The sequence below is a fragment of the Leptopilina boulardi genome, unplaced genomic scaffold (genome assembly GCF_019393585.1).
Source record: "Leptopilina boulardi isolate dan_hultmark-lab unplaced genomic scaffold, ZJU_Lbou_2.1 LbouV2_51, whole genome shotgun sequence".
Taxonomy (NCBI): domain Eukaryota; kingdom Metazoa; phylum Arthropoda; class Insecta; order Hymenoptera; family Figitidae; genus Leptopilina; species Leptopilina boulardi.
The window spans coordinates 634,822-660,985 of NW_026137996.1; the positions used below are offsets into that span (position 1 = coordinate 634,822).

General features: G+C 23.7%; 2 protein-coding genes across 2 annotated transcripts; one reads left to right on the forward strand and one right to left on the reverse strand.

Moving 5' to 3' along the window:
- Positions 1-421: 421 nt before the first annotated feature.
- Positions 422-2,883, reverse strand: LOC127289965 (protein yellow-like). Its single transcript, XM_051318298.1, has one exon. The coding sequence runs from the start codon at positions 1,803-1,805 to the stop codon at positions 450-452; it is 1,356 nt and encodes a 451-aa protein (XP_051174255.1). The 5' UTR covers positions 1,806-2,883; the 3' UTR covers positions 422-449.
- A 400-nt stretch (positions 2,884-3,283) lies between these two features.
- LOC127289924 (uncharacterized) lies at positions 3,284-25,403 on the forward strand. Its single transcript, XM_051318208.1, has 16 exons — positions 3,284-3,308; positions 3,387-3,499; positions 3,798-3,980; positions 4,110-4,320; positions 4,529-4,743; positions 4,855-5,040; positions 5,123-5,264; positions 5,366-5,525; positions 11,151-11,176; positions 16,533-16,648; positions 17,012-17,194; positions 17,289-17,499; positions 17,598-17,812; positions 17,971-18,156; positions 18,318-18,453; positions 25,051-25,403. The coding sequence occupies exons 1-16, from the start codon at positions 3,299-3,301 to the stop codon at positions 25,239-25,241; spliced, it is 2,484 nt and encodes an 827-aa protein (XP_051174165.1). The 5' UTR covers positions 3,284-3,298; the 3' UTR covers positions 25,242-25,403.
- The last annotated feature ends 761 nt before the right edge of the window (positions 25,404-26,164 follow it).

A 26,164-nucleotide genomic window follows, 5' to 3' on the forward strand; every position in this document is an offset into this window, starting at 1 on the left:
TCTCATATATGAGTAAATAAAATTCAAAAATTATATGTGACGTTCCATGAGGAAAGGGACCTTAGCTGCAATAGACGCATTTTCCAGAAAAGATATTTAAAGTAGAGCGTCCCTGATTGGTTGAGACCCTCCATCGAAAATCAGCCCCACCACCTTACTACTACATCGTTCCTACAGCTCACGCTTACGACAAGTATACTAGTGTAGAAGTGGTGGGGATGGTTTCTGTAGTCCGTGCTGGAACGCGATTAACATGGTCATGATTAATGCTTTATAACAAAAAAACTAAATAGAAAAGTACAATTTTTAACTTTTGTATCTGAAAGAGCAACTCAAGATCTATCGACTGATATCAAAAACTCAATTTTCATTTTTTTGCAGCTAAGGTCCCTTTCCTCATGGAACGTCACATATATATATAGAAAAAAAAGACAAATTAATTTTTCATATTAAAAATTTCTACCAACAATTGGAAATGTATCGTCACTTAATGAAATTGATACTGGAATTCCATACAAAGATCTACTTGAAGTTAAAAATTGTGAAAGTGGCAAAATAGGAGCACTACCATCATCAAAATATTGATAATTTTTGCCCCTAATTAAAAATTTAATCAATCGATAATTCGTCGAATTGAAATCAATTTTATTTGTTGAAAATTTTTTCCAATTATTTGTAACGCACCATAAATAATTATCATCATCAATAGCAAAATTATTTGGCCATTGAAAAATATTATCATCGTGTGCCAAAATTGTTTCCTCATAATTAATATCGGATACAATAAATTGTCCTAAATTTGATGAAAATTTGATATTTAACGATGCAACGGAATTATTTGCCAATAAACCATAAATCAATCTACCGGATGATGTCATAATCATTCCCGATGATGATGATTTTTTTCGATTTATTTGTTTCACAAAATCATTAACATTTGTGAGTCCGCTTTTTAGCACTGATGTTGGTATTGAAAAGATATTAAATGATGAAACTGATGAATAATAAACCATTCTGTCATATCTACTAGATGGTGATAAGGCAATACCAATTTGTAATTTTGTTTTCACATCATCTTCAATTTTCATTGTTTCATGACGAATTTTCCATGAGGTATTGGCCGCCAATGAATAAACAATTAAACCCGGATCTTTGCTTCCACTATCGATAATATAGGCAAATCCACCGTGTTCATGATCAAGAACAATATCATTGAGAAAAACTGAATTATAATCCACAGTATGTTTTGGAAAAATATATTTCTTTAATATTGTACCATCAGTATTAAGATCAAGTATCACAAGTCTCGGTGGACATGTATTGTTTGGGTTTTCAGTGAAAATATCCCTTCTTCCATTATCGATAAGCCACATACGACCCATTGGATCAATTTCCATATTTTGAATTGACTGAAATGCTTCACAATCATTTAATCGTTGCATATGCCAATTTGGAAATGGTTTTAATTTTGGACTCACGATATTTAAATTTTGAAGACCATGTTCAGTTTTAATGGATTTTTGTTCTGGAATTGATGATATTATTGTCAATGTTAATGGAACACCAGGTTTCAATCGTGGAACAGTTAAATAGATTTGATCCCTCCAAAATTTAATGCCGGTAATTATATTATTCTCTGGTATGTAACTTCCATTATTTAATGATTTTTCACGTATTTCTAGATTTGGCCATTCGGGTTCAATAACATTCCATTGATAAATGACGTGATAATTTTGACGACCCTGAATCAAGGTAATTGTCACGAGAAACACTATTTGCACCAAAATTAATTGCGTGTTTGTCATTATGTATAACTGTTTTCTTTTTTGTTACGGATGTTTGAAAAATTTTGTCCCTTACAGTTTCATGACAGACAATTTTAATCAACTTAAATGAAATTCATATACATATATATAGAATATAGTGATCGAGATGTATAAAGTAAGGCGTTCGCAATATGACTAAAGAAATTACAGGTCTTTCATAAAGATATGTTACAGAAAAGTGGTTGTATGAGAGGAAATACTTTCATATATATATATATATATATATATGTCCATATGTATATTGTAACCTGACCCTAGAAATGTGTATTTATCCCAATAATTTTTTGCACCAAAAATCATATTCTTGCGAAATATTCTTATTTTTATGATCTCAACGAAAAGATGTATGTAAAATAATTTTATCGTTAACCTTGTCTTTTCAGAATTGGTTTTCTTATGAATGTATTACTTATGGGAAATTAATTTTTATTGTTATTTTTCAACAAGGATGCAGTGCTAAAAATAATTCTGTAGTTTTGTATTCTTTGATTTCAATTTAGGAATAATTGTTTTATTTTTTTTTAGTGAAGAAATTAATTTTGTAATTGGGTTTTTTAAAATTGGTCCTCAAAGTAAATTGTAGTCTAACCTTGTAGGTTTGAGTACTTGGAATTTTGTGCCTAACCGGTTTTCCTAAATACCATCTTACTATGTGAATTTTACATTTATGTTCCACAAAAAATAATTAACTAATGAAAAAAATAATTATTTTTTAAATCAATAAATTATTTTTTCGTTTCAATAAAAATTCATTCGTTTCTGTTAAATATTTTTTATATAAAAGTTCATTCCCACTGGTACTTATAATGTATCAATTCCATCACGTATTGTCGACAATTTAAATACCTTTACTATTACAAGAAAATATTTTTTTTTCCGCATACGCACAAGTCAAGAATGAGAATTACTTTGTACACGCAGAAAATTTCAATTGTTTCTCGTAAAAGTAGAAGGAATTTTACAAATTTTCAATATTTCACAGTCTTAATTTAATTTAATTTTTATTTAATTTATTTTATTAAAAAATTGTAACAAAAAATGAAAATTTAAACTTGTTTATCAGAATAAAAAAAAAATTGTAAAAACAGAAATAGTTATCAAAAAAAAAGATATTTTTAAAATTTTATGGATTTTTTTTTTTTTGTAAATTTTTGATAAAATGTAAATTAAATTTTAATAATTTTTCTGTTAAAATTAATAACTGATAAACAATAATAAAAAAATTAACATTTTTCTCACTATCTTTTCCCACTCCTCTTATATAGTATTAGAAGTGAAGAAAGAAAACCAAGTATTTAAATAGTGCAACAAAACCCTAACGGCATCACATTGATTACAGTTGAAGTTGAGTTCATATCATTTTTTTTTTTTTTTTTAGTTTTTAAGTATGATTGTTCTTTATTTTTAAAAACAAAATTATTTTTTAAACAAAAAAATATTTGTTTTTAAACAAATTTAGTGTGACTAACAAAATGCAATTACGTAAGTACAATATATATTAATAAATTTTAATATACAAATGCAAAAATATATTCATTTTTTCGTCTTTTTTTCGTACAGTAATAATAATTATTGGAATTTTTGTGATCTACACCAAAGCTGATGTTTTCGATAAATCATCTCTAAGAATAATTTCAGATAGTATTCATGACTTCTCTTCGCGATTTTCTAAGGTAAACTTTTTTTTTCTTTTAGTTTTTGTTAATTGTTATTTAAATATGTCATTACTTTTATATTTGTATTTATAATTTATTTTTATATTTTTAACATTTAAAAAAATGTTAATTTACAAATATTTATTTAAAAAATATTTTTATTTTATAGAGATTGTTTATTTGTTTTTTTTATTGTATTTCGTATTACATTTTTTAATATTCTTTTATTGTATTTTATAAATTAACAAGCATTTTATTATTATATAATTTTTAATTATTAAATATAAGATTTAATAATAATAGAATATTTTGTCAGTATTTAGGAGAAAAAGAAAGATTTAATTATGTTTCCTCTCCCTTGGGACTTGATTTATCACTGGCAATGCTTGCTTTTGGTTCTGAAGGATCAACATCGGAAGAGTTGCATAGATCGCTTCATCTATCATCAGATCCAACAGTTAGTCTTAATGGATATCAAAATTTGCTCAATTTATTAAAGGTAAGTATATATTTTTGATAATGAATTATATTTAATTTTAATAATTATATTAATAATAATAATAATAATAATTAATAAAAATATTATTGTTATTAAGCATAATTAATAATAATTAATAACTAATTTCAGGAAAATCGAGAAAACAGTTTAATTATCAGTCCCAAAATATTCATACACAAAGATGCTGTAATAAATGAATCTTACTCAAGTTTGATTGCACAGTACTTTCATTCAGAAATTGGACACGTAAATTTTGAGGATCCAATTAGTGCAGCAGATGATATCAATTTATATCTGTATGGACGCACTCAAAAGCGGATTCATTCTTTCATTACACCTGGTATTATTATTATTATTATTATTATTATTATTATTATTATTATATTAAAATAAAAAATATTTCATAATAATATATGATTTAATAAAATCTGGTAAGTTTGAATGAAACTGTTTTTTTGGATGCAAATTTAATTGATATTAAACTAACTGTTGTTATTGTTTAAACCAAAAAATAATAATTTTATTTCATTCATTTTCTTGTTATGCAGAAGAAATATATCCTGATGAATCGATAATATCAATGAATGTGATATATTTTCGCGGAAAATTTTTGCAAAGCTTCAATAGATCTTTACTTAATCAGCCATTCTTTACTGATGAAAAAAATACGAGAAGAGTGAAATCAATGTGTGGAATGATGAATCAATTATATTATGGGGAAATTTCAGAATTAAAAGCTTCATTCATTGAAATACCGTATGAGGTGCGTTCAACAAAATTAAAAGCAATTTAAAACAAAATTTTTTAAATATTTTCATTTTTTGTATAATGAAAAATAATTTATTGAATTTTTTTTTTTTATTTATTCTTTTAGGGACGAGAATTGTCTTTACTCCTAATTCGACCAAACGAAATCACTGGAGTAAAGGAACTGCAGCGAAAACTTGAAAAATTTACTATATCACGATTATTAAGTTACGGAAATTTACGTGACGTTTCAGTGAGCATTCCTCTGATCAACGTCGAAAGTTATTTGAGCTTCAAAGATATTTTACAGAAAGTAAATTTCAAATTACTTAAATTCTTTATAATTATATTTCTTAAGAAAAATGCTAGAATTAATATAAAAATATATTTTACAGATGGGTATTTATAGCATATTTGAAGATTATGCAAGTTTCACAGAATTCTTCGATGAGGAGAGAAGAATGAAATTGGATAAAATTACTCAAAAAGTTGTTTTCAATATGGATGAAGAAAGAACATTGTTTAGTGGAGCAACTTGTAAGCATATAAAAAATAAATATTTTTTGCTAATTAATTTTTTAATTTAATTAATCATTTTAATTAATTAAAATAATTAATTGATAAATTTCATTTTTCAGTTTATTCCCAGGCACAAAGTGCACCAGGTGAAATACACTCAACTCTTTATTCATTTTATCTTGATCGACCATTTTTATTTATGGTCCTACAAAAAGATACTCTCATTCCCATAATTAGCGGTCGTATTATGGATCCCGAACCATATAATTCATGGAGAAATTAATAATTATAGCCAAATTTTAATAACTTAATGTATAATAAAATTTGGCATTACATTTATTTTAAAAACAGATTAATATTCATTAGTTAAAGTAATAAAATTATCATATAACAAACGAATAAATATAAAATAATTATAATATTATATATATTATAAAATTAAGAACAATTATAAATAATAATTTATATATTCCTGAAAAAATAAATGATTAATATAATTAAAAAGATAAAATTGTTTCTCACCACGATGACTTAACTGGAAATAATGGTGAATTAAACAAATAAAAAACAATATTTCATAACAATTCAAAAAATTATAAATAATAAAATAAAATATAAAGCAACATAGTGACAAAAAAGATAAAAGATTCATAAAAAATGTATTTTCACTGGTACTCCAGTTACTTGTATTTTACTTACTTTTTTACTTTTCCCGATTACCCTACCTACAGCTATATTTAAAACGAAAAAAAAATGCTTCTACTTTTCCCGATTTCCCTACCTACTGATTTATCTAAAACGAACAAAAATTTTACCGCCCAGGCGCAAAATGACCTAAACTAGAGTTAACGTCCCGGGACGCAACCGACACCTGAACGGTCTTTCCTGAAATGAAAACTTTTAAATTAGTATTTTATTAAAATTATCAAAAAATTTTTACTTTTAAATTTCACATGCATTAATTTTTACAATTAAATAAAAAGTTTAATGTACAAAATTGAACAATATTTTTGAAAAGATTAAAATGAATATAGAATGTGATAAATGTAATTTTAATATTTTTATTTTTTAAATGAAAGAATATTAATTTAACTCATAAGAAAAATTACAGAACATTATAAACATTGAACAAATAAAAAAAAACATTGACAATTATATTAATTTACGTAGTAACTAAGGGGTCATTCACAAATCATGTGATATTTTAAGATTTGGGGGGACGGGTGTCAGCAATTTTGGGGGAAAGGGGTAAATTTCCTGAAATATCATATGTTTCTTATGGATGACCTCTAAAAAATACTACGAAATAATATATTTTGTCAATGGTGTCACTATGTTGCCAAATTCCTTCCCTGTTTTTAAAAAAAAAATTTATAATTTCACTTAGATCAATAATATTATTAATTTTTTTTTTAAATCAAGAAAATTATTGCAAAGTTCTTAAATTATTATTAAAATATTTGCTTTCAATTTACAAGTTAATTTATTTTTATTGAATTTAGTTGAAGGATATATGAATTAATAAACTATTTTAAACAGGGAAGGGGTTAAATAAAAAACGACTCACCGATCGGCGAATCCCACGTCGGGGCAACGGTTACATCGCCACTTCTCGACCGCTTCTGGACCACTCCACGGAGATCCCTCCCATATTGCACATCTGCGGGAGACCAGGAGTTATGCTACCAAGCAAAAACAAAAATATATAAAAAATAGACTACTTTTGGAATAATTGGTAGCATGCAGGGGCCACTTTTTCTTCCTCCACATCCTTCCTGTCCTTCAGAGATTATTATTGTTTGGGCATGATCTGAAAATAAAAAAAAATTCACGCATATAAAAAAAAAACTGAAAAAAAATTAACACTAAAAAGATTTAAGTCTCTTATATCATCAGCTGCAAAAGGCGTCTTTATTTACATAATTAATTATTAAAAATAAGTTTATGCAATTATTAAACAATTTTGTCGTAAATTTTAAGTTATTTTGAAATTTAATTTTGTATAAAATGAACTATTGAGAAAAAAGGATTTACCTTAAGCGATTTTCCGCGTCGTGGTAGGTATATACGATGACAGCATTCTTGTTTCTTTAAAAAAGACGAATCTTCTCTCTCTTGGATCAACTAGCTGAAAATTTTTAAGGAAAGATATAATAAACGCGCGAAAGATTTACGTCTCTTCAAGTTTCAAAAGGCAAAGTCGCGTTTCTATTAATTTATTGATTAATTATAAAAAAAAAATTTTTGTCGTGAATTTTACGTTATTTTTAAATTTAATTTTTAAGTGTATAAAATTAATTATTGAAAGAAAAAATTTACCTTCAGCGATTTTCCGCATCGTGGTAGATATACGATGACAGCATTCTTTTTTCTTCAAAAAGACAAATCTTCCCTCTCCTGGACCAACTGGCTGAAAATTTTTAAGAAAAGATATAAAAATAAATAATCCATTATATTCTATACGAAATATAATATTGTAAATACTAAATTAACATTGAGATCTAAAATCACGTGAAAATGACCACGTGGTATTAGTCATCTTGATTTTTTATCCCTTTCTTCAAAATTTTTATTGAAGAAGAAACAGAACAAAATATGGCTTCAGTTCCCAATTGTATTATCAGTTATACATATTAATTATAATTCTGTTTTTTTAACTATTAATATCATAATTTTTCAATACAAAAATTTATGGAAAAAATTAATAAATAATAAACTTACATTGTACTGCGACTCAGCAATGCCAGATCTCCTCCAGGAGCAGCTCCGCAACAAACACCCATCCTTCATGATTGGACACCTATAAATTGAGAAAAAATTATTTTATAGTAAAAACTCCGAAAATAACATTTAAACATTTTGATTTTTTTCAAAATTAATTTAATTAATTATTAATAAATTAATAATTTTTTAATTTATTTATACATAATTTTCAAAAATGCCGAGAAGACATGAATATCTCGTGAAGAATGTATTAAAAAAATATTTAATGTTAAAGTTTCTATATGAATAAGACAATCTTAATTGTTTCTTATAAGATTAAAAAAAAACAATTTTCCTATAAGTACTTATTTTAAAAAAAACACACAAAATTTTTTTATAATTTTTTTTCTTAAGCATAATATAAAGATTAATGTAACTAATTAGTAAGTCAGCCTCATGATCATTAATAATTTTTCAATTATTGTTGAAATATGATTTTTTTTTCCGAATTTTGCCAGTTTAATTATGAAATTGAAAAAAGTTGTTTTTTTTTTATAGAAAGTTTCAAGTTTCGTAAGTACTTAAAAGTTTCATAATATAACTTTCCTTGTAACCATAAGCCAACAAATGAAGAATCACCATTGCCGACAATAGTGACACACCTACTTGTGGAAATAATAATAACAATATAGAAATGTCTCGATTCTTTTAAATGTGCTTCAAAGTTTCTTACAAAATGATTTTTAATTATTATTTCATCTTAGATAATTAATAAAAAAAAATATATATACATATATTGATTTCAATTGGCTTGAAAACAAATTGTTTAAATTGATCTTTGCATATTTAAATTATTGATCTTGTGTGTACGATTTAAAATCTAAGTGTCAAATTCTAAAAATAGTAACCTAGAAAATTTTCGAAATAACAATATTTATTTATTTAAAAATTTTTTTAAAGTTTAATTCTTGAAATTTTTTTTTGAAATACACATAATTTCTTTTGGATTATTCTATTTGAAAAATAAAAATTCACGTGTTTAATTAATAACAAAAGTTTGATATAGATACTTGGTGAGTCAAAATAAAAACTATTTATAATATAAATTGCAAAACTTTATTGTGCAACAATTTTTTTTTAATAAAAAGTAATATAATTTCTATTCACATTGTAATTTTAAAGGATTAATTAATAAATTTTTAAATATTTTGAAAATATTTTGCCAAACAAGGAAATTTTTTAAAAATATTTGATAAATTTAATGACTTTTTTTTTTATTTTTAGTAAATGTTAATGAAGCAAGTGTTTAGCAAATGTCTTATCATTTTTTCTTTAGAAACTATTTGTGCGAATAATAATTTCTTAATATATAAAATTAAAAAAACATATTTTGCATTCAAAAATTAAAGCAATTTTTTTTTAAAGGTTTTACAAAAGAATTATTCATTAACAAATTAATGACAATTGTAATATTATTTACTGTAAGAACTACTGTAAAATAATATTACACAATTTTGTTAGAAAATATTATAAAAATTATATTATTTATAATTTCTCGAATTAAATGAAGCTAAAATTATAGATATTTTGAATTACATAAAAGAAGCGAATTTAAATTATTATTTAAGGAATTATAAACATTCCTGGGGGGGGGCTTTTTTGCGAAAATAAAAAATATATTTTTTATGCTTATATGACTGAAAGAAAGCAGGTATATTATATAGAGAAAAGAACAAGTGAAATAATGAATCATTCTTTCATCAATATTCTTGATAATAATTGAAAACTTGAACAAATATTTGTTCAATTCTTTGTCTCATTCTACATATGGGGATTCCTATAATTTCACGATAAAATTAATTTTCGAAACAAAAGTTTCCCTATTTCTCTACGAAGCCTATCGTCAATAAATAAGATAATAGGAATTAGTAGAAAAAACAAAGAAGTATATATTATCATTAACAGAATTTCACAAGATAAATTCATTTTATTTATAAAAAAGAAACCCCGAATTTTAGAGATGCAGTAACAATTTAAGAAATATCCTCTATAATTCACTATATATACAATCTACTCAAAAATGGTCTCACTGATGAAAAAAGCGCGTTTATTTGAAATGCTGCTGTTTAAAAAACTAACAATTTTTCTTTCTCACAAATCATCTCAATACTATAAAAACGAAAATTTTCAATCAAAAAAATTGAAAATCAAAAATTATACTCATTTTAACATATTCTTTCTTTCAAAATAAAATCTTCTTGTTTTAAGAGCTCTCAAATAAGACAATTTCCTCTCAATATGAAAATAGTGACAATAAAATTATTATATTAAACTTTTCGAAATTTTTTTTTTAAATCTCAGAATTTATTATTTAGAAACAATGGGGGAGGGGGGGGGAAACATTATTAAATGCAATTATATTTCCTCGTGCGATAATAAATATTGTGTAAGAATAAAAAATAAATTTTCTTCCGGTTGAAGACTGGGTTTTTCCTAATAATAATTAAAGTACAAAATAACTTTCAGGGTCACATGCCATTAGAAATGTGTCCAACTATATATTGTATGATGTGAGTTTTTCTTTCATGTGATGAGAGAAAAAAAAAAGTCACACACACACACACAAAATATTATATTCGAATTTCATGACTAAAATTTAAAACGTATACCTTAGAGAATTGGATTTCCCCAACACTTTTGTTAAACTTGATTTTTTTGTGCTTTTATGTCGTTTGTTCGTAAAATTATATTTTATTTATTTGTAAAAATATGATTTACGTATTTTTTTTTTTTTATCATATATATATCAAATAGTTATAACGCGTAGTTAACATCAATGACTTTATAGTCAATTAAATTGTGTACACACCTTGACCTCTGACACCCGAAATATATATATGGTGATTAAATATATATATATATTAAAATGAAAAGAGAAATTTTCGAATAAGGGGCCCCCTTCCCCCTATGGCTCTAACGAGCGAGAATCCCTATGCGTCAAACTTCTGAATCCATTAAAACAGAAATCGTTGATCCATTCGACAACTAAGAGACTTGGATTTAAATAGCGGCGTTATAACCTTTGCAAACTCATATCGTCTGCGATTGACGTTGAGCTCGTATCGTCTCTTTATCGGTTAAAATTAACGTTCAAGAAAAGCAAAAAAACGAAAAAAAAAAAAAACTTCAGTAGTGAATTAGTTTTATTTTTTTAAAAATGCGTTTATGTGAGTAAAATTTATTTGTTTATTAATTATAAAATTATACTAATTTATTTTTAATTAATTACTTTACTTTCTCATTAATTTCTATTTTATGATTTTTATTTAAATTTACTTCTAATTATGGTGTGTGTGTTATATTAATTATATTTTGTGTCACTTCATTAATTCATTTTTATTTCATTTCATTCTTCTATTGTTTTAATTAATTTTTTTATTTTATTGATTAATTTAATATTTATCAACAAATATTATTTAAACTAACTAAAAACAGTTGGGTAAAAAAAAAATAGTGTATAATACTTTTTCTCTGTGTGCTTAATTTACTCTTATTTTGGAATTAAAATATTATAATTTTTAAAATATTTCATTGATTCAAACTTTAAATCATCTTTAATTTTTTATCTTAATTTATAAAATTTTTATTTCATCGAAATTTTATTTATTTATGGTTATTGTATAGAAAAATTTTTATTGACTATTAGTACAAAATTATTTTGTTGCCATAATAATTGTTTCTTTGAAGCTATTGAATTATTTTAATTATAGGTTAATTATTTCTTAGCTACAATTAATTAATATTAATATAGTCAATAATTATGAAAATATAATTTAAAAAAAGTATTACTTGCTAAATTTATAGTGCGATATAACAGAATTTTTATTTTTGTAAATAATAATAAAGATGTTTTAGAAAAAATATTTTAAAAAAGTATTACTTTTTAAGTTCATTTTTAACTATAATCGTTAAATATTTATATTTATCGGGAAGGACATACAAAGATTCTATTTTGTGTTCTTGCTTAACAAAATTTTTATACATAACAAATATATTTTTTATAGTTAGTCCAAATATTAAGTGAATTTAAGGGAATATTCATAAACTACGTAGCCCATTTTTTTTTGGAAATTTTAACCCCCACCCAAAAAAAAAATAAAAAAACAATTTTTCATAGATAATAAATATTATGAAAAAAGGAGTTGATTTTTTCGTGTATTCATCATAGGTTCATGATAAACGTAAATTTCTGAAGTATAAATATAATAATGATTAGGCAAATATACTTAAAATTCAAATGACTAATTAACAATCATTGTTATCTCAACAAAAACATTTTTTAAAAATATTTTATCTTACGTGCATTTTTTAATTTTTTACAATTATCACTATTTTAATCATTTTTCACTATTTATAATTTAATGCAATTTATTCCATTGGTCATTAATATATTATTATTATTATTTTTAATTAAAAAAAAAAATGTAAATGATAATTCAATTATGTAATATTTCAACAAAGTTATTTTACACTCTTGGGTATTCAGTACAAAGTGATTTTTTTTACGACTTTCGACTTCATATTTCAGTTCTTATATATGATTATATGTATAACTATTTTCTATAGGAAAAATATAAGTTATAATTAAATTGTAAAAAAAAAAGTTATACAATATTTCTAATGTAATATTTTAAATTGTTGTGAATTAGGAAAATATAAAAGCAATCTAATGGAACGTGCAACGTGTTCAATATTATTTTTTTAGTTTCATCATTTAAGAATTTTCGTATGTCCTTCCCGCGCAACAAATACATAAAATTTTCTTTGTATTTATTATAATTAATTAGTGTTTTACGCAATAACTTTTTTTTATAAAATACAATTTTTCATAAGCAATACACATAGATAATAATTATATTTATGAATGGATATAGTTATTTCTCTAAAGGAACTTTGCGATCATCAGGTCTAATTCATTCAAGGTTGCAGTTACACATTTTGTGTTATGAATTGCTTTTTAGAGTATAGCTATACACTAATGACTCATATGACTGACGATAATTTCCAGAAGAAAAAAAAATCTATTTACATTATTTTAAACGTACCACTATTTTTTTTTTCACCTGTTTTACCCGTATAATTATCTCAAATCTAAACCACTTTCCCCAATATTTTATTCAGTTTTTTTATTCTAAAAATTTGTATGTACTTATAAAAAAAAAGACTTATTAAAAATGTTATTAATATAAAAAATTAATATCCTGATGTGATCTTTACATTAATAGAAATTAATTATATAAAACAAAATATTGAATATTTAAAATTAACGATGAAAAAAAGAGTATTTTTCCAATTCCAATGTAATATTGTTTGTTTTGACTTAAACACCTTGATATATGTAATCAGATGCGAATAAATGAGAATTGAAAAGGAAAATGTCTGTATATAATGATAAAAGAATTGTGACCGATGATCTTTATGATGTTCATTATTCTTCAACAAATATTATTTTTCAAAAAAAAATATTTAATATTACTTTAATAGCGTATTTTTTGATCAATTGAATGATAATTAAAAAATTACTTCTAATATAAATTTAGATAAAATATATTTGTTTTATATATATGTAAAAATGATATTTGTTATTTCCGCTCTATATTTTGGCACCTCCCATATTAAATCTGATCAAAAATATGACCCTGGCCTTATTGCTTTAATGCTAAAGTTAAAAGTCACGTGCATATTTAAATAATAATTCTATTTGTAATTTTTGAATTTATAATTTTCATTTATGAAATGATTGTTCGGAAAATTTATAAAGATCATAAAAATAAGAAATACATATAAAAAATGAGATTTCCTGCATTTTTTTTTTTTTTTTATATATTTTCCTTAAACAAATTCCATTTCTATAAGTAAATAACAGATGTTAACAACAATTTATTTAATCAGATGTTTCTTGAAATATATAAACTTTTTATCGGATTTCTTTATGTTATTGAAAACGAAAAAAAGAAGCATTAACTTTCATTTACATTGATATAAAATGTTAAATACTTAAATAAATTCAAATTTGCACATATAAATTTTGGAATTAATTTCTTTTAATATTCCATTTTTTATTTCATATCAATTAATTTTTAATATATTATATTAATTTTTTAAAATAGAATTTAATTTTAATTGTTAAATTTGATTGCGCTAATAAATTATTCTACAGAGTGAATTTTAAAAAAAAGTACCAAATATTTTGTTACCATGATAAACAAGAATTATTATAATATATGTGTAATTATGTATTTATCTCGTAAGTAGCATAGACCTTGAACTAATCTAGTTCACAAGTGTCAAAAATAATATCAAATAGAATGAAAATGTATATATTATATTATAATTATCATCTATTTTATTAATTCTATTTATCTTGTCTCTTTTTTTTTAATAAAATTAAATCGCTCGAAGGACATATTATATTTAAAAAAAATTCATACAAAAGTCCCAGTTGAAACATAAAACTTTTACATTGAACTTTAAGGCCATGCTCAAGACAAATAGAACTACATTATAATTACAATATTAGTTTTCTTTGAAAAAAATTATTCAAACAACGTCAATTAATTTATGTTAAATTAATTAATAAAAATTTATCTAGATCATTTGAAAATTAAAAAAATTTGTGTCATTGACCAAATAAAACAAAAAATTATGTAATATAAATAAATATTGTATAACTAATATAGTTTTTTATACAACTCTTTCACTTTTGTTTACAATATAACAGCTGTTATTGCTTTAATTAATTTAATTTAATTAAAAAAAATTAATTTACTAGATTTGTCTTTAGTCTTTCTTATATTTTTATTTTATTTATTTTTCAGTTATTATTAAAATTTATTGACAAAAAGACTTACCACAAATTCTCGAAAATCACATGAAAAATCCTTTTCCCAAAATGACTGAAACATAAAAAGTTACAAAAATTATTTATTTATTTAAATAATAATAAGAATAATTATAGCAATAAACAATTCATAATTTTAATAACACACTCAATTTTTTTCCAAGATCTTGTAAAATAAGAGACTAATATTGTAATTGAAATTAAAAAAAAACTTAGTGATTCCAGTAAGAAGATAAAAAGACTCTATTGTTTGTGTATTCAAAAAATGACAATTAATTCCAATCATTGAATAACATTATATTGATTTTTAATTGATTTTTCCCAAGCTACATTATTTATTTTGATCGTACGCGATAAAATGCTGAAAAAATTCTTGAAAAACATTAAAAAAAAAAAAAAAAATAGAAGTGAAATCTTTTTAATTGATAGATTAAAAGTGACGAATGTCTTTTACTTTAACAGGACAGTATTGATTGAATATTTAGATAGTGATCGTGAAAAATAAATATGGGTATTTTTCGAGGATTATTCAAAATTTAAATATTTGCTAAAATATTGAATTTATCATTTTTAAAAGCATTGAAACCAGTATATAGAAGAAATAATATGAATCATATAGTGAAATCTTTACCGTGACCTCTATTTTTATTTCAATTTTTTTTTTTTTTTTTTTTTTTTTTTTTATTCCATTTTTTTAGTATAAACTTCTTGCATCAATAATTATACAACCTTGTATAAGAATATTGTTCAGTGAACTCATATAAATGTGCAAATTTTAAAAATAAAATACAAACTAAAATATCACATTATATATATATATATATATTTAGTTCAACGACAGAAATTAAATGAGCAAAAAGTTTTGAACGTTCATATGAACGAAATTTTTTTTTGCAACTTCTTTAAGTACGAATTTTATTATAAAATATTGTTTAAAATATCTAAAAATATGTTATTAATTTAATAATTGTTTAATTTACTGTTTTATTTTACATTGCCGTTATAATTTTTAATAATTTATAGATTGAAAAAAATATTTCGTTCATATGAACGTTCAAAACATTCGGCTCATGAAATTAAAATAAAATTTTAAATATAATTAAAAAAGAGATTATAAGTGTATAAAAAAATGTATCATAAGAACGAAATGAAAATTTAATAATGAAAATCAATAAATGAAAAATCTGAAAAAAATTATAATTATTTATATAATAAAAATTTCATGAAATAATATTATTAAAGTGCAAATTTTTGACTTTAGAATTTATTTCCACATTCTAAATGCTAATTACCTGCACTATTTTTTTCTACTCTTTGGAAAAACATTTTCATTAACTTCAAGTTTTGATAAGAATGTTCACGCAAGAGTAAAAATAAATTATGACTCATTATGTGGTGTGTTACGTGTTACAAAATTGCAGGAATAATTTGATAAAATAATATCGATTCATTTTAACTGGTTAGAGAGGTACAGGTATATCATTCGAGTCATCAGTTGTAATTTATCATTGTTTCATTGTGGTTGTCACGTTCACTTTTTCAATACTGTCTATACATATATATGTTCGACGTGAATCACAGATTAAAAGATATATTTTTTTATATATACATATATATATGTTAGACGCGATATACTGCACGAACAGTATATATTAATTGTCTATCTTCAATTATTTTTTCAGTTATATTTTTGTGTGCATTAACGGCCTACACGATGGCTGCAGCTGTTGACAAGCAAATTGCTCCTCTTGAAGCTGTCTCTAGAGGTGCCGAACAATTTTCCACAAACTTTTTCAAGGTAAATCTTTATAAATGTGCATTTTTAATTATACAGCTCGTTATCATATTTTTATGTCTCTTCAATTGAGAGTTATGCAACTTTTTTTTTAAATGAATTTCGTTTAATTTTAGAAAAAAATATGCTTTAATATTTTATAATAAAAAAAAAAAAAAAATGCACAACAATGCTTTTTATATAGAAAAATTTAATTTATATCGTTATTCGTGACTTGGCTAACGTTATAAAATCTTTATTTCTCATCATTTTTAAAAAAGAAAATCTTATCAACAATTGATGATGTGATAAGAAATTGACTAGGGATTATAATTAAATGACAAATACAAAGAGAAAACATTAAAAAAAAAAATTCTAAATTTTCAGACTGTAGCGAAAAAACAACCAGGAAATCTAATTACTTCTCCACTAAGTGCAAATGTCGTCTTATCAATGGCATCTTTTGGTGCTCGGGATAACACTAAAAAACAAATGCAAGAGGTTCTTCGAATGCCAAGTGATGATAATGTATCCAAATCCGGATACCAAAACCTAATTGACAGTCTAAATGTAATTATACTTTTTTTTTTTACAAAAATAATAAAAACCAAATTTAAAATTTTCTACTGTTTTTATATTAATAAATTCATCATAAATATTACAGAGTGTAAAGGAAGTGGATCTAAAACTCGCCAACAAAATCTTTCCCAGTGTCAACCTTGAAGTGAAACCAGAATTCAAAGCATTGACAAAAAATAATTTCCGATCCGAAGAACAACAACTTGATTTCTCAAAATCTAGTGAAGCGGCAAAAACCATTAATGCTTGGTGCGAGGAAAAGACCAACAACAAAATTAAAGATCTTATTAAACCTGGTGAGGATTTATAACAACTTTTTTAAAATAAATCACGGTCTATTAAAAAATACAATTTTTAAATATCTGTATAATAATAATAATAATTTTACTTTCAGACGATGTTGATGCTTCCACTGCTATGGTTCTCGTTAATGCGGTCTATTTCAAAGGTCAATGGAAATTGAAATTCGATGCTAACAATACTCACAACAAACCTTTCCATGTTGATGAAAAAACTGTCAAAGAAGTGCCAACAATGTTCAAAAATGGCAAACTCATCTATGGTGAACTTCCTAATCTCAAGGCCAAATTCGTCGAAATCCCTTATAAGGTAAAAAGATTTTTAGCTAAATTCAGATCAAAGGGAAAAAAAACCCCATTTTGAATATAGCAAAATTATTAACACGATAGAATCATAAAAGAATTCGAGAATAATATATATAAAAAGAATGCAAATTAAAATATGATGATTTTTTTTTCCTACAATAGGGTGATGAAGTTAGCATGCTTATTGTATTGCCCGATGAAATCAATGGTCTTCAAGAAGTGGAACAAAAAATGTCAGAAATGAATCTTGATGATATTAGACGCCAAGGACAACAAGTTGAAGTAGAATTATACCTTCCAAAATTCAAAATTGAAAGCACCATCGATCTTCAAGATACTTTGACTGAGGTAAATTTTTTTCAATTTAATATGAAACATTTTCCACTATTATAAACTTTTGTTTTAATTTGCCAATCTCTTTAGACAATTATAAAAAATTCTTATTATATTTGGGTATTTTAATTTTAGATATTTAAATAAAAAAAAAAATCATTTTGAATTGATTTCAGATGGGAATGGGAGAAATGTTCACCGATCAAGCTAACTTCCGTAATATTGCTGATGCTGATCTTAAAGTGAGTAAGGTTATACAAAAAGCCTTCATTGAAGTAAATGAAGAAGGATCAGAGGCTGCTGCAGCAACTGGTAAGTTTCAAAATGTTTGTTTAAATATTACAATTTTTTTTCTATCGCTTTTTTTGAAATAAATTTTGGCAGAAACTCCAAATATATATATTTTCACGCAAAACTATATTAAAATATAACGAATGTGGAATTTGTAATCTGAGTTAAAACGTCCATATCTGACAAAATTTGAAATTATTATATAAAAGAAGAATATTATTTGGAGTATCTTTCAAATTTTTTATTTTTTCTACGGTGGCTGGCTTTGCAGTTTTTTAATATAAAGCACAAAGAAAAACGTAAAAGCAAACATAATGCAACACAAAAACATTTACAATATATTATAAAAAAAAAAATCCAGCAAAATGAAACAACGCAATGAACTCAATATTCTAATCACTTATATCACAACATTGTCACACAGCACAAGAGTTTGGCTTATTTATATATATATATGGTTTATCGCAAAACAAAATTGCTTCATCTCAAATTTCTCAGTTTAAAATAGCTTTGAAATTAAAAATACTCTGGTCTTATAATTTTTAAGTCATCGATTGCTAATTACAATGCATGACTAAAAGGAAAAAAAACGGAATGTTACTATACTCGAAAATGCAACTATGCATGTATTTAAAAAATTTTAATTTTGCAACTAAAGCTGCATGAAAATATCCTTTTAAAAAAATCATAAAGGTATTCTTTTTTTTTAAAAAGAAAAGAAAAATCATTAATATAAAGCATAATTTTGTTTTAATTTTATTTAGCTATTTGGTATTGAATATTTTTTTTTAAGTCTATTTAATTAAGCAATTTCGATCCAGCTGAATGCTGTATTGACTATCGCGTTCAAAAAAAAAAAAAAAAAAAAAAGTCAGAGGGTAAAAGTGGTATTATTTATGTATACGCATTTTTTCGCTCAATAAGCGAGAATCTAATCGTAATATTTTTTTATCACGAAAAAGTCAAAGTGCGACATGACAATATTGTTACAATTTATGGATAAAATATTGATCTAATATATGCGGTTGATATATGAAACCTAAAATAGTATATCAACAATTAAATTTTATATTTGATAAAAAAATAAATTAAAACATTATTAAAATGTTTAATTAAACAATCTTAGAATGCATGCCATGTTTATAATATTGATGGGAAATCATTTCCATTGCATTCTTTATGTCATCTTTTTATTATTATATTAATTTAGGGGGACTCGAATTTAAAAAATCTACCATAACGAGTCATAATCTAGTTAATAATTTATCAAAACATTGACATATATCTTTTGACAAAAACATTACATTATCAACATGTTAAAAATTCATAAATGTTTCTTCTCTCCTCTTTTATGGAAATTGTATAAATAAGGATCCCTTTTTAATCTTTACTTGTAAATAATTAAAGTATAATTAAATTAATTATTACTTTAATTTAAATAATTTTCATATGATAAAATTAATCAACATATTTAATTGAATGAAACTATATTATAACTGGTGTCAGTATAAATTAACAATATCAGTAATTTCTAAAGGTTTCGGTCGTGAAAGGTGATGGAAAAATTCATTTAAAAAAGAATATTATTTATAGACAAAACTTGAAACAATTTTTTTCATGTTTTTTTTATAGAGTTCAGAGCTATTGCATACTCGGCAATTATCCCAAGGCCCAAGATAACGTTTTCAGTCAACAGACCATTTTTCTATATATTAGCTTATAATGTTATCCATAGAGACGAAGATTCACTTCCAATTTATATTTCCGAAACAACATTATTTAATGGTCATGTTACTAAACCCGAATTATAATTTCATTTTTAATTGTAATAAGAATATATATATATATATATCTGTTATATATCTCATTTTATAAAATCATTGTAAATAAACACATTTCGATAAATGTTAATTAGTTTAGAATTTCTAATATTATGTAATTTTCATGAAATTTCATCTTCAATAACAAGTATAACAATATAAAAAAAAATTAAATAACGACAAAAATTCCAAGTTAAATAACAATTGTAAAGAATAACGGTATATGCATAAAAAATTAAAATTTTACAAAGTGTAAAATCATTTTTGAGTCGAAATGGAATTTTTATCTTTTTTTATAGGGTACTCAATTACCTTGCGGATTGATAGTCTTCCAGAGCCCACGAAACAATTTATAGTCGACAAGCCATTTTTCTACACGTTATTTGCCAACGTTATTTATCTGGATGACCAAAATGATACATTTGATTTTTCCGATGTGTCTTTGTTCAATGGACGCGTTACAGACCCTGAAAGATAATTAATTAATATTAATTTAGGATACAAATCTTTGTAAATATGTTTTTTTTTTTAAATTCCAATCAGTTATTATATTTTTAAGTTTTATAGTTAAATAAACAAATTACTCATAAAATTGATTTTTATGTTATATATCCTGTATAAAAACGTCTACACTAAACTCCTGCTTATTTTATTAGCTTTTTTTTAAGATCATGAAGAAACTATTGGTTGTTGGTTTATGATTTTGAAGAGTAGCCAATAAAAAGCTTTCGTGTAGGTGTTTTTAGTCAGACTACTGATTATTTTTGATAATTATAGAATAGAAAGAAAGAGAGGAGAGAGATTTATTATCATATTATTATTTTTTAACTATTAGTTTTCATTAATCATTGGCATATTCGTTATTTAACTGAACATTTTTTTTCCATTATCTTACATGAAATTCGTTAAAGAACTCAAGCGTTATATACTAAGAGGAAAAATATTTCATCTATACACCAGTTAAAAAGGCATTCCCTCATTTAAAAATTTAATTATTTTTGTGTATACACAAAAAAAAGTTAGTACACGGATCTTTTTTAATATATCTCACTGCTTTCCACGCAATTTATATTATTAAAATCCACGAAAATATATTTAAAAAATAAAAATATTGCTGAAATTTGCATTATTGTTTGCTTTTACTGTTATGCCTTTTTAGTTTGAAAACCGATTAAATAAATTTAAAAAAAAATTGTTTTCACAATAAGTTAATTGTTAAAATCTACAATGCTGTAATATTGTTTTAGCAGTATTAATAATGGTGGGATCATCTCTGTATTCAAAACCAACTCCAATTTTTGCTGCTGATAAACCATTTTTATACTTTTTAATTTACAACAAAAACAACACGAACTCTGACACAACGACAGTTTTATTCGGCGGACATCTTAAGGATCCAGTCGCAAAATAGTTTTCATGATAATGAGTTTTTACTATAAATTAATTTTTAATACAGTTGAAAAATTTGTCATTCTTTCGGCAGTGATATATTGTTGTCGGATCTGTATACAGAGCCGATTCAAATTTATGACACAGACATATTTTTTGTAAATTTTATAAACTTACAATTCAAAATTTTACTTATTCTTTTTATTGGCCACCTTAAGGATCCCATTTAATAAAAATGTTTATTTTTTCGGTTTAATTCAATAATTATTAATTAGATTATTAAATTGAAATTGTTTGTTGTATAAAGCTTACTTTCATATTGATTGTCTATCTCAATAATTTATTGATGTGGAATATTTTTGAATCATATTTGATCTTAATTATTTTATTTAAACTGTCGATTTTTTTTAGATAGTTATAATTTGCTTTACGTTATTTCTCAATACATTAAGCAATGTTAATCAAAAACATAATCTTAAATTAAAATCCAATTTTTAACGAATAGAAATACTCAATTTAAAATTTGTTCTCAGCATTGGTTTTATTTAAAACGGCAGTCAGACAACGAGAACCAGTTATGTTTGCTGTTGACAGACCATTCTTGTACTTTTTAATTTACAAAAAACACAAAAGAAATTCTCCTTCAACAACTCTATTTAATGGTCACCTTAAGGAACCTCTTTAAAAAGATAAATCAAATTTTCATTATAATTTAAAATTATGTAGATTATAATATAAATAATAATTGCCATATTTTTCTTATATTATTAATATTGTTAATATATAAGTAATAAAAAGGAATTACTTACAAAAAAAATTGGATCACTATTAAAATTAAAAAAAAAACTCTTTTGTCTTTAGGACTACAAATCATGCTGATGTCTGCTAGTATAAACCCAACAAAGAAAACTTTTGCTGTTGATAGACCCTTCTCATATTTTTTAATTTACAACAAACAAAACAATTATTTTGACTCAAATGTAATTATTTTATTCAATGGTTACGTTAAGGAACCAATTTCAAAATAATTAAATTATTATTTCTTTAAAAATATTCGATTGTAGATAATGTTGGTATAATCTTTTAGTATAAAAACAAAGGCGAAATGTGAAGAAAAAAAAAAAAAATAAAGTATTGCAAATTTCAGACAATTAACTTATCTTACACCTAACCAATCTCAAGGGACATAAACATTTTCTTTCATATGTAACATAAATATTTTGATAAAGAAAATTAAAAAAATTTATAAAAGAAGATAAGGATAATTCTTTTTTGTATTATAGCAGTGATGGTTTCATATGCAACAAGTGTAAATGTATTCACACCACTTCCAGTGAGATTTATTGTCGATAGACCCTTCCTATACTATTTAATTTTCAACAAACGCAACGCAAACAATTTTGCAACAACAGTTTTGTTTAGTGGTCACATTAAGGAACCAATAATAATTCAAGAATAATAATGAATTTTTCATTTTAACTTTGTCTTCTATGTCTTCTTTATAAAATGAAAATGATATTAGCATCAAAATTAACAATAATTTATTGTTATTCTTAGCAATGATTGCCTATGTGGATTCTGTGGGTAGCTTCGCACAACCACCACCAGTGATATTTACTGTTGATAAACCCTTTTTATACTATTTAATTTACAAAAAACACAACACAAACTTATTTTCAACAATAGTTCTATTCAGTGGTCACATTAAGGAACCAATAATTCAAGAACAATAGTGCATTATTTTAAATTTAATAATTATTTTCAAAAGAGTTTTGCTTATACTTTAAATTTCGGCTATAATTAATAAATATGTAAGTTTTCAATTACTTCGTACACACAAAATGTAAAAGAATTAATAATTAAATAAAACAATACAATGATTTTAATTAACCTCCCAAAAAAATCAGCTTTTGTTGCTTATATATTCTGAAAATCTTTTAATTATTTCTTTTTCGCAGAGAAAAATTGCTTAAGTCAATAAAAATAGTTGAGAAAAATAAACTTTTGGATCCTCAACACTTTTATCAAACACATTAAAATTTTTGATTTAAAAAAATATAAAGAATTTATCAATTTTACAACACTATATATACATAAAATTAATCTTTTCTTAGCAGTTATAATGGTTGAAACGACGTCTCTGAACATAGAACCATCACCGGTGATCTTTGATGTCAACAGACCCTTCTTATATCATTTAATTTATACCAAACACTACAGAAACAACTTCCCAATAACTCTATTTGGTGGACTTTTGAAAACTTTTGATTGATACCCAAAACTACAAATTCTATCAACAACATCATCAGAAATAAATAAAAAATTAAAATATTTGTTACTTAAATCACTGTAGATTAGATATTTTTTGATATCACTACACTCATATATTATTGAATCAAATATTGAATAAATCAAATTTCATACAAATAAATTTTGAAAATTTTATATTTTACGGCTATTTCCAACTCCATCAGCATAGACAAAATTATGTTTATCATTTTCAATACCACTGCTTGTTGATGAACATGGTCTTTTAAACAAAAAGAAAAGATTTAATTCTTTTGTTCATAGGATTTTTTGGAATGGGAGGTTCTGGTATGATAAAGCTACCACAAAAAGTGATCTTCGCAGTTGATAAACCCTTCTTATACTCTATAATCCAACATTTACACGACAATAATTATTCTTACTACTCAATATTTTTATTCAATGGATACGTAAAAAATCCAATTGAATAATAATCTTTAATGTAAATCAACAAAATATCTATCTATATTCCAAATTTTATAATACTTTTAAAAATAAAGCCTTTTTTGTGTGACTCTAAAGCAGCAGTAAAATAAAAATCTCAGTATTACAATAAAAATAATACTAAATTATATGAGCCAAAAGTTTTGAACGTTTAAATGAACAAAATATTTTTTTCAATCTATAAATTATTAAAAAATATAATGTCAATGTAAAATAAAACAGTAAATTAAACAATTATTAAATTAATAACTTTTTTGTAGATATTTAAAACAATATTTTGTAATAAAATTCGTACTTAAAGAAGTTGAAAAAAAAATTTTGTTCATTTGAACGTTCAAAACATTTGGCTCATTAAATTATTCAAATGACTAACAAAATCAGTGGAGATATAATAAATTTAAGAATTTGTTTACGAAATAAAATTATTCTCTACCATAGAGTCAAAAGATAATTTTCATTAATAAAATTTTTTAATAATCACATTAATTGCTTCACTAATTATTTATATAGATAAAAGAAAATGTGCATTATTTCGAGCTTTTGGATGGGAAAGTTATATTTAAATATAATATTAATATGCATATAAAATGTAATTTAAATTTTAATTAGTTTTCAATTAATTAATAATAATTAAACAAGTATCTAAATTTATCTTTAGGAATTGTAATCGTGCCTGCATCATTACCCATCGCACCTCAACCACGAGTGATTTTCGATGTCAATAGACCCTTTTTATATTCTATAATTTACAAAACACGCAACAACAACAATATTGGCTCTAATCTCGTTCTTTTTAATGGACATGTTACGGATCCAAAAGTGGCAATTCATAATAACTTTATATCATAAATCTTGCAACAGCTTATATAAATTATAAATCCAAATTTTCATATTTTACCAAATTTTACGTGTGATAATTTTGCTTTTATATAATAATTTTTATGTTTATAAAGTTGAATAAAATTTTTTTATATGCAACTTAAAGTCGCATATATTTTTGCAAATTTTCAATTAATAGATAATTTATTTAACCGAAATTCTATACAAAATTTCATTTTTAAGAAATTTTATTTATCCTGCAAACTATTCATTTGTCTTTTGTTTCTTCATTTATTTAAAATTTCGTTTGTCCGAAATTTTAAATAAATATTATTAAAATTCAAAACATATAAAATTTCAAGCAAATGAATTTTTGTACAAATGAAGTTTCAGGCAAATGTAGAATCTGACAATTAAAAAAATTGAAGAAATAATATATTTCTCAGCAATAGTAAATTTTAAATGTCTAAATGTAATTAACTAAATGTTTAAAGTTTGTGTAAATGTTCAAAAACCGTTTACATTTTTAAAAGTATAAAACCGTAAAATCTAAAAGAAAAAAAAAAAGAAAAAATATTTGAATTTTTAAATAAAACAACTTTTACTAATGAAAATATAAATAAGAGTATAACAAAATAATAATTGACTTATTATTTTTTTTTTTTTTGTAGGATTAACAATCAAAAAAAAAAGTTCAAGAAGAAGGGAACCTAAGATTTTTTGTACTGACAAACCTTTCTTGACCATTTTAAAAAGCAAGACTGGTCCTTTATTTATCAGCCGCGTTCAAGAACCACAAATTTAATTTTTTTTAAAAAATAAAATCCTTAAAATCGCTTAAAAAAATTAATAAAATCAATAAAAATTTAAGAAATATTCTTTTTTCCTAATAATTTTTTGTTATGTTAAAATTACAACGTTAAAACATGAATAAATTATTATTTTTAAATTAT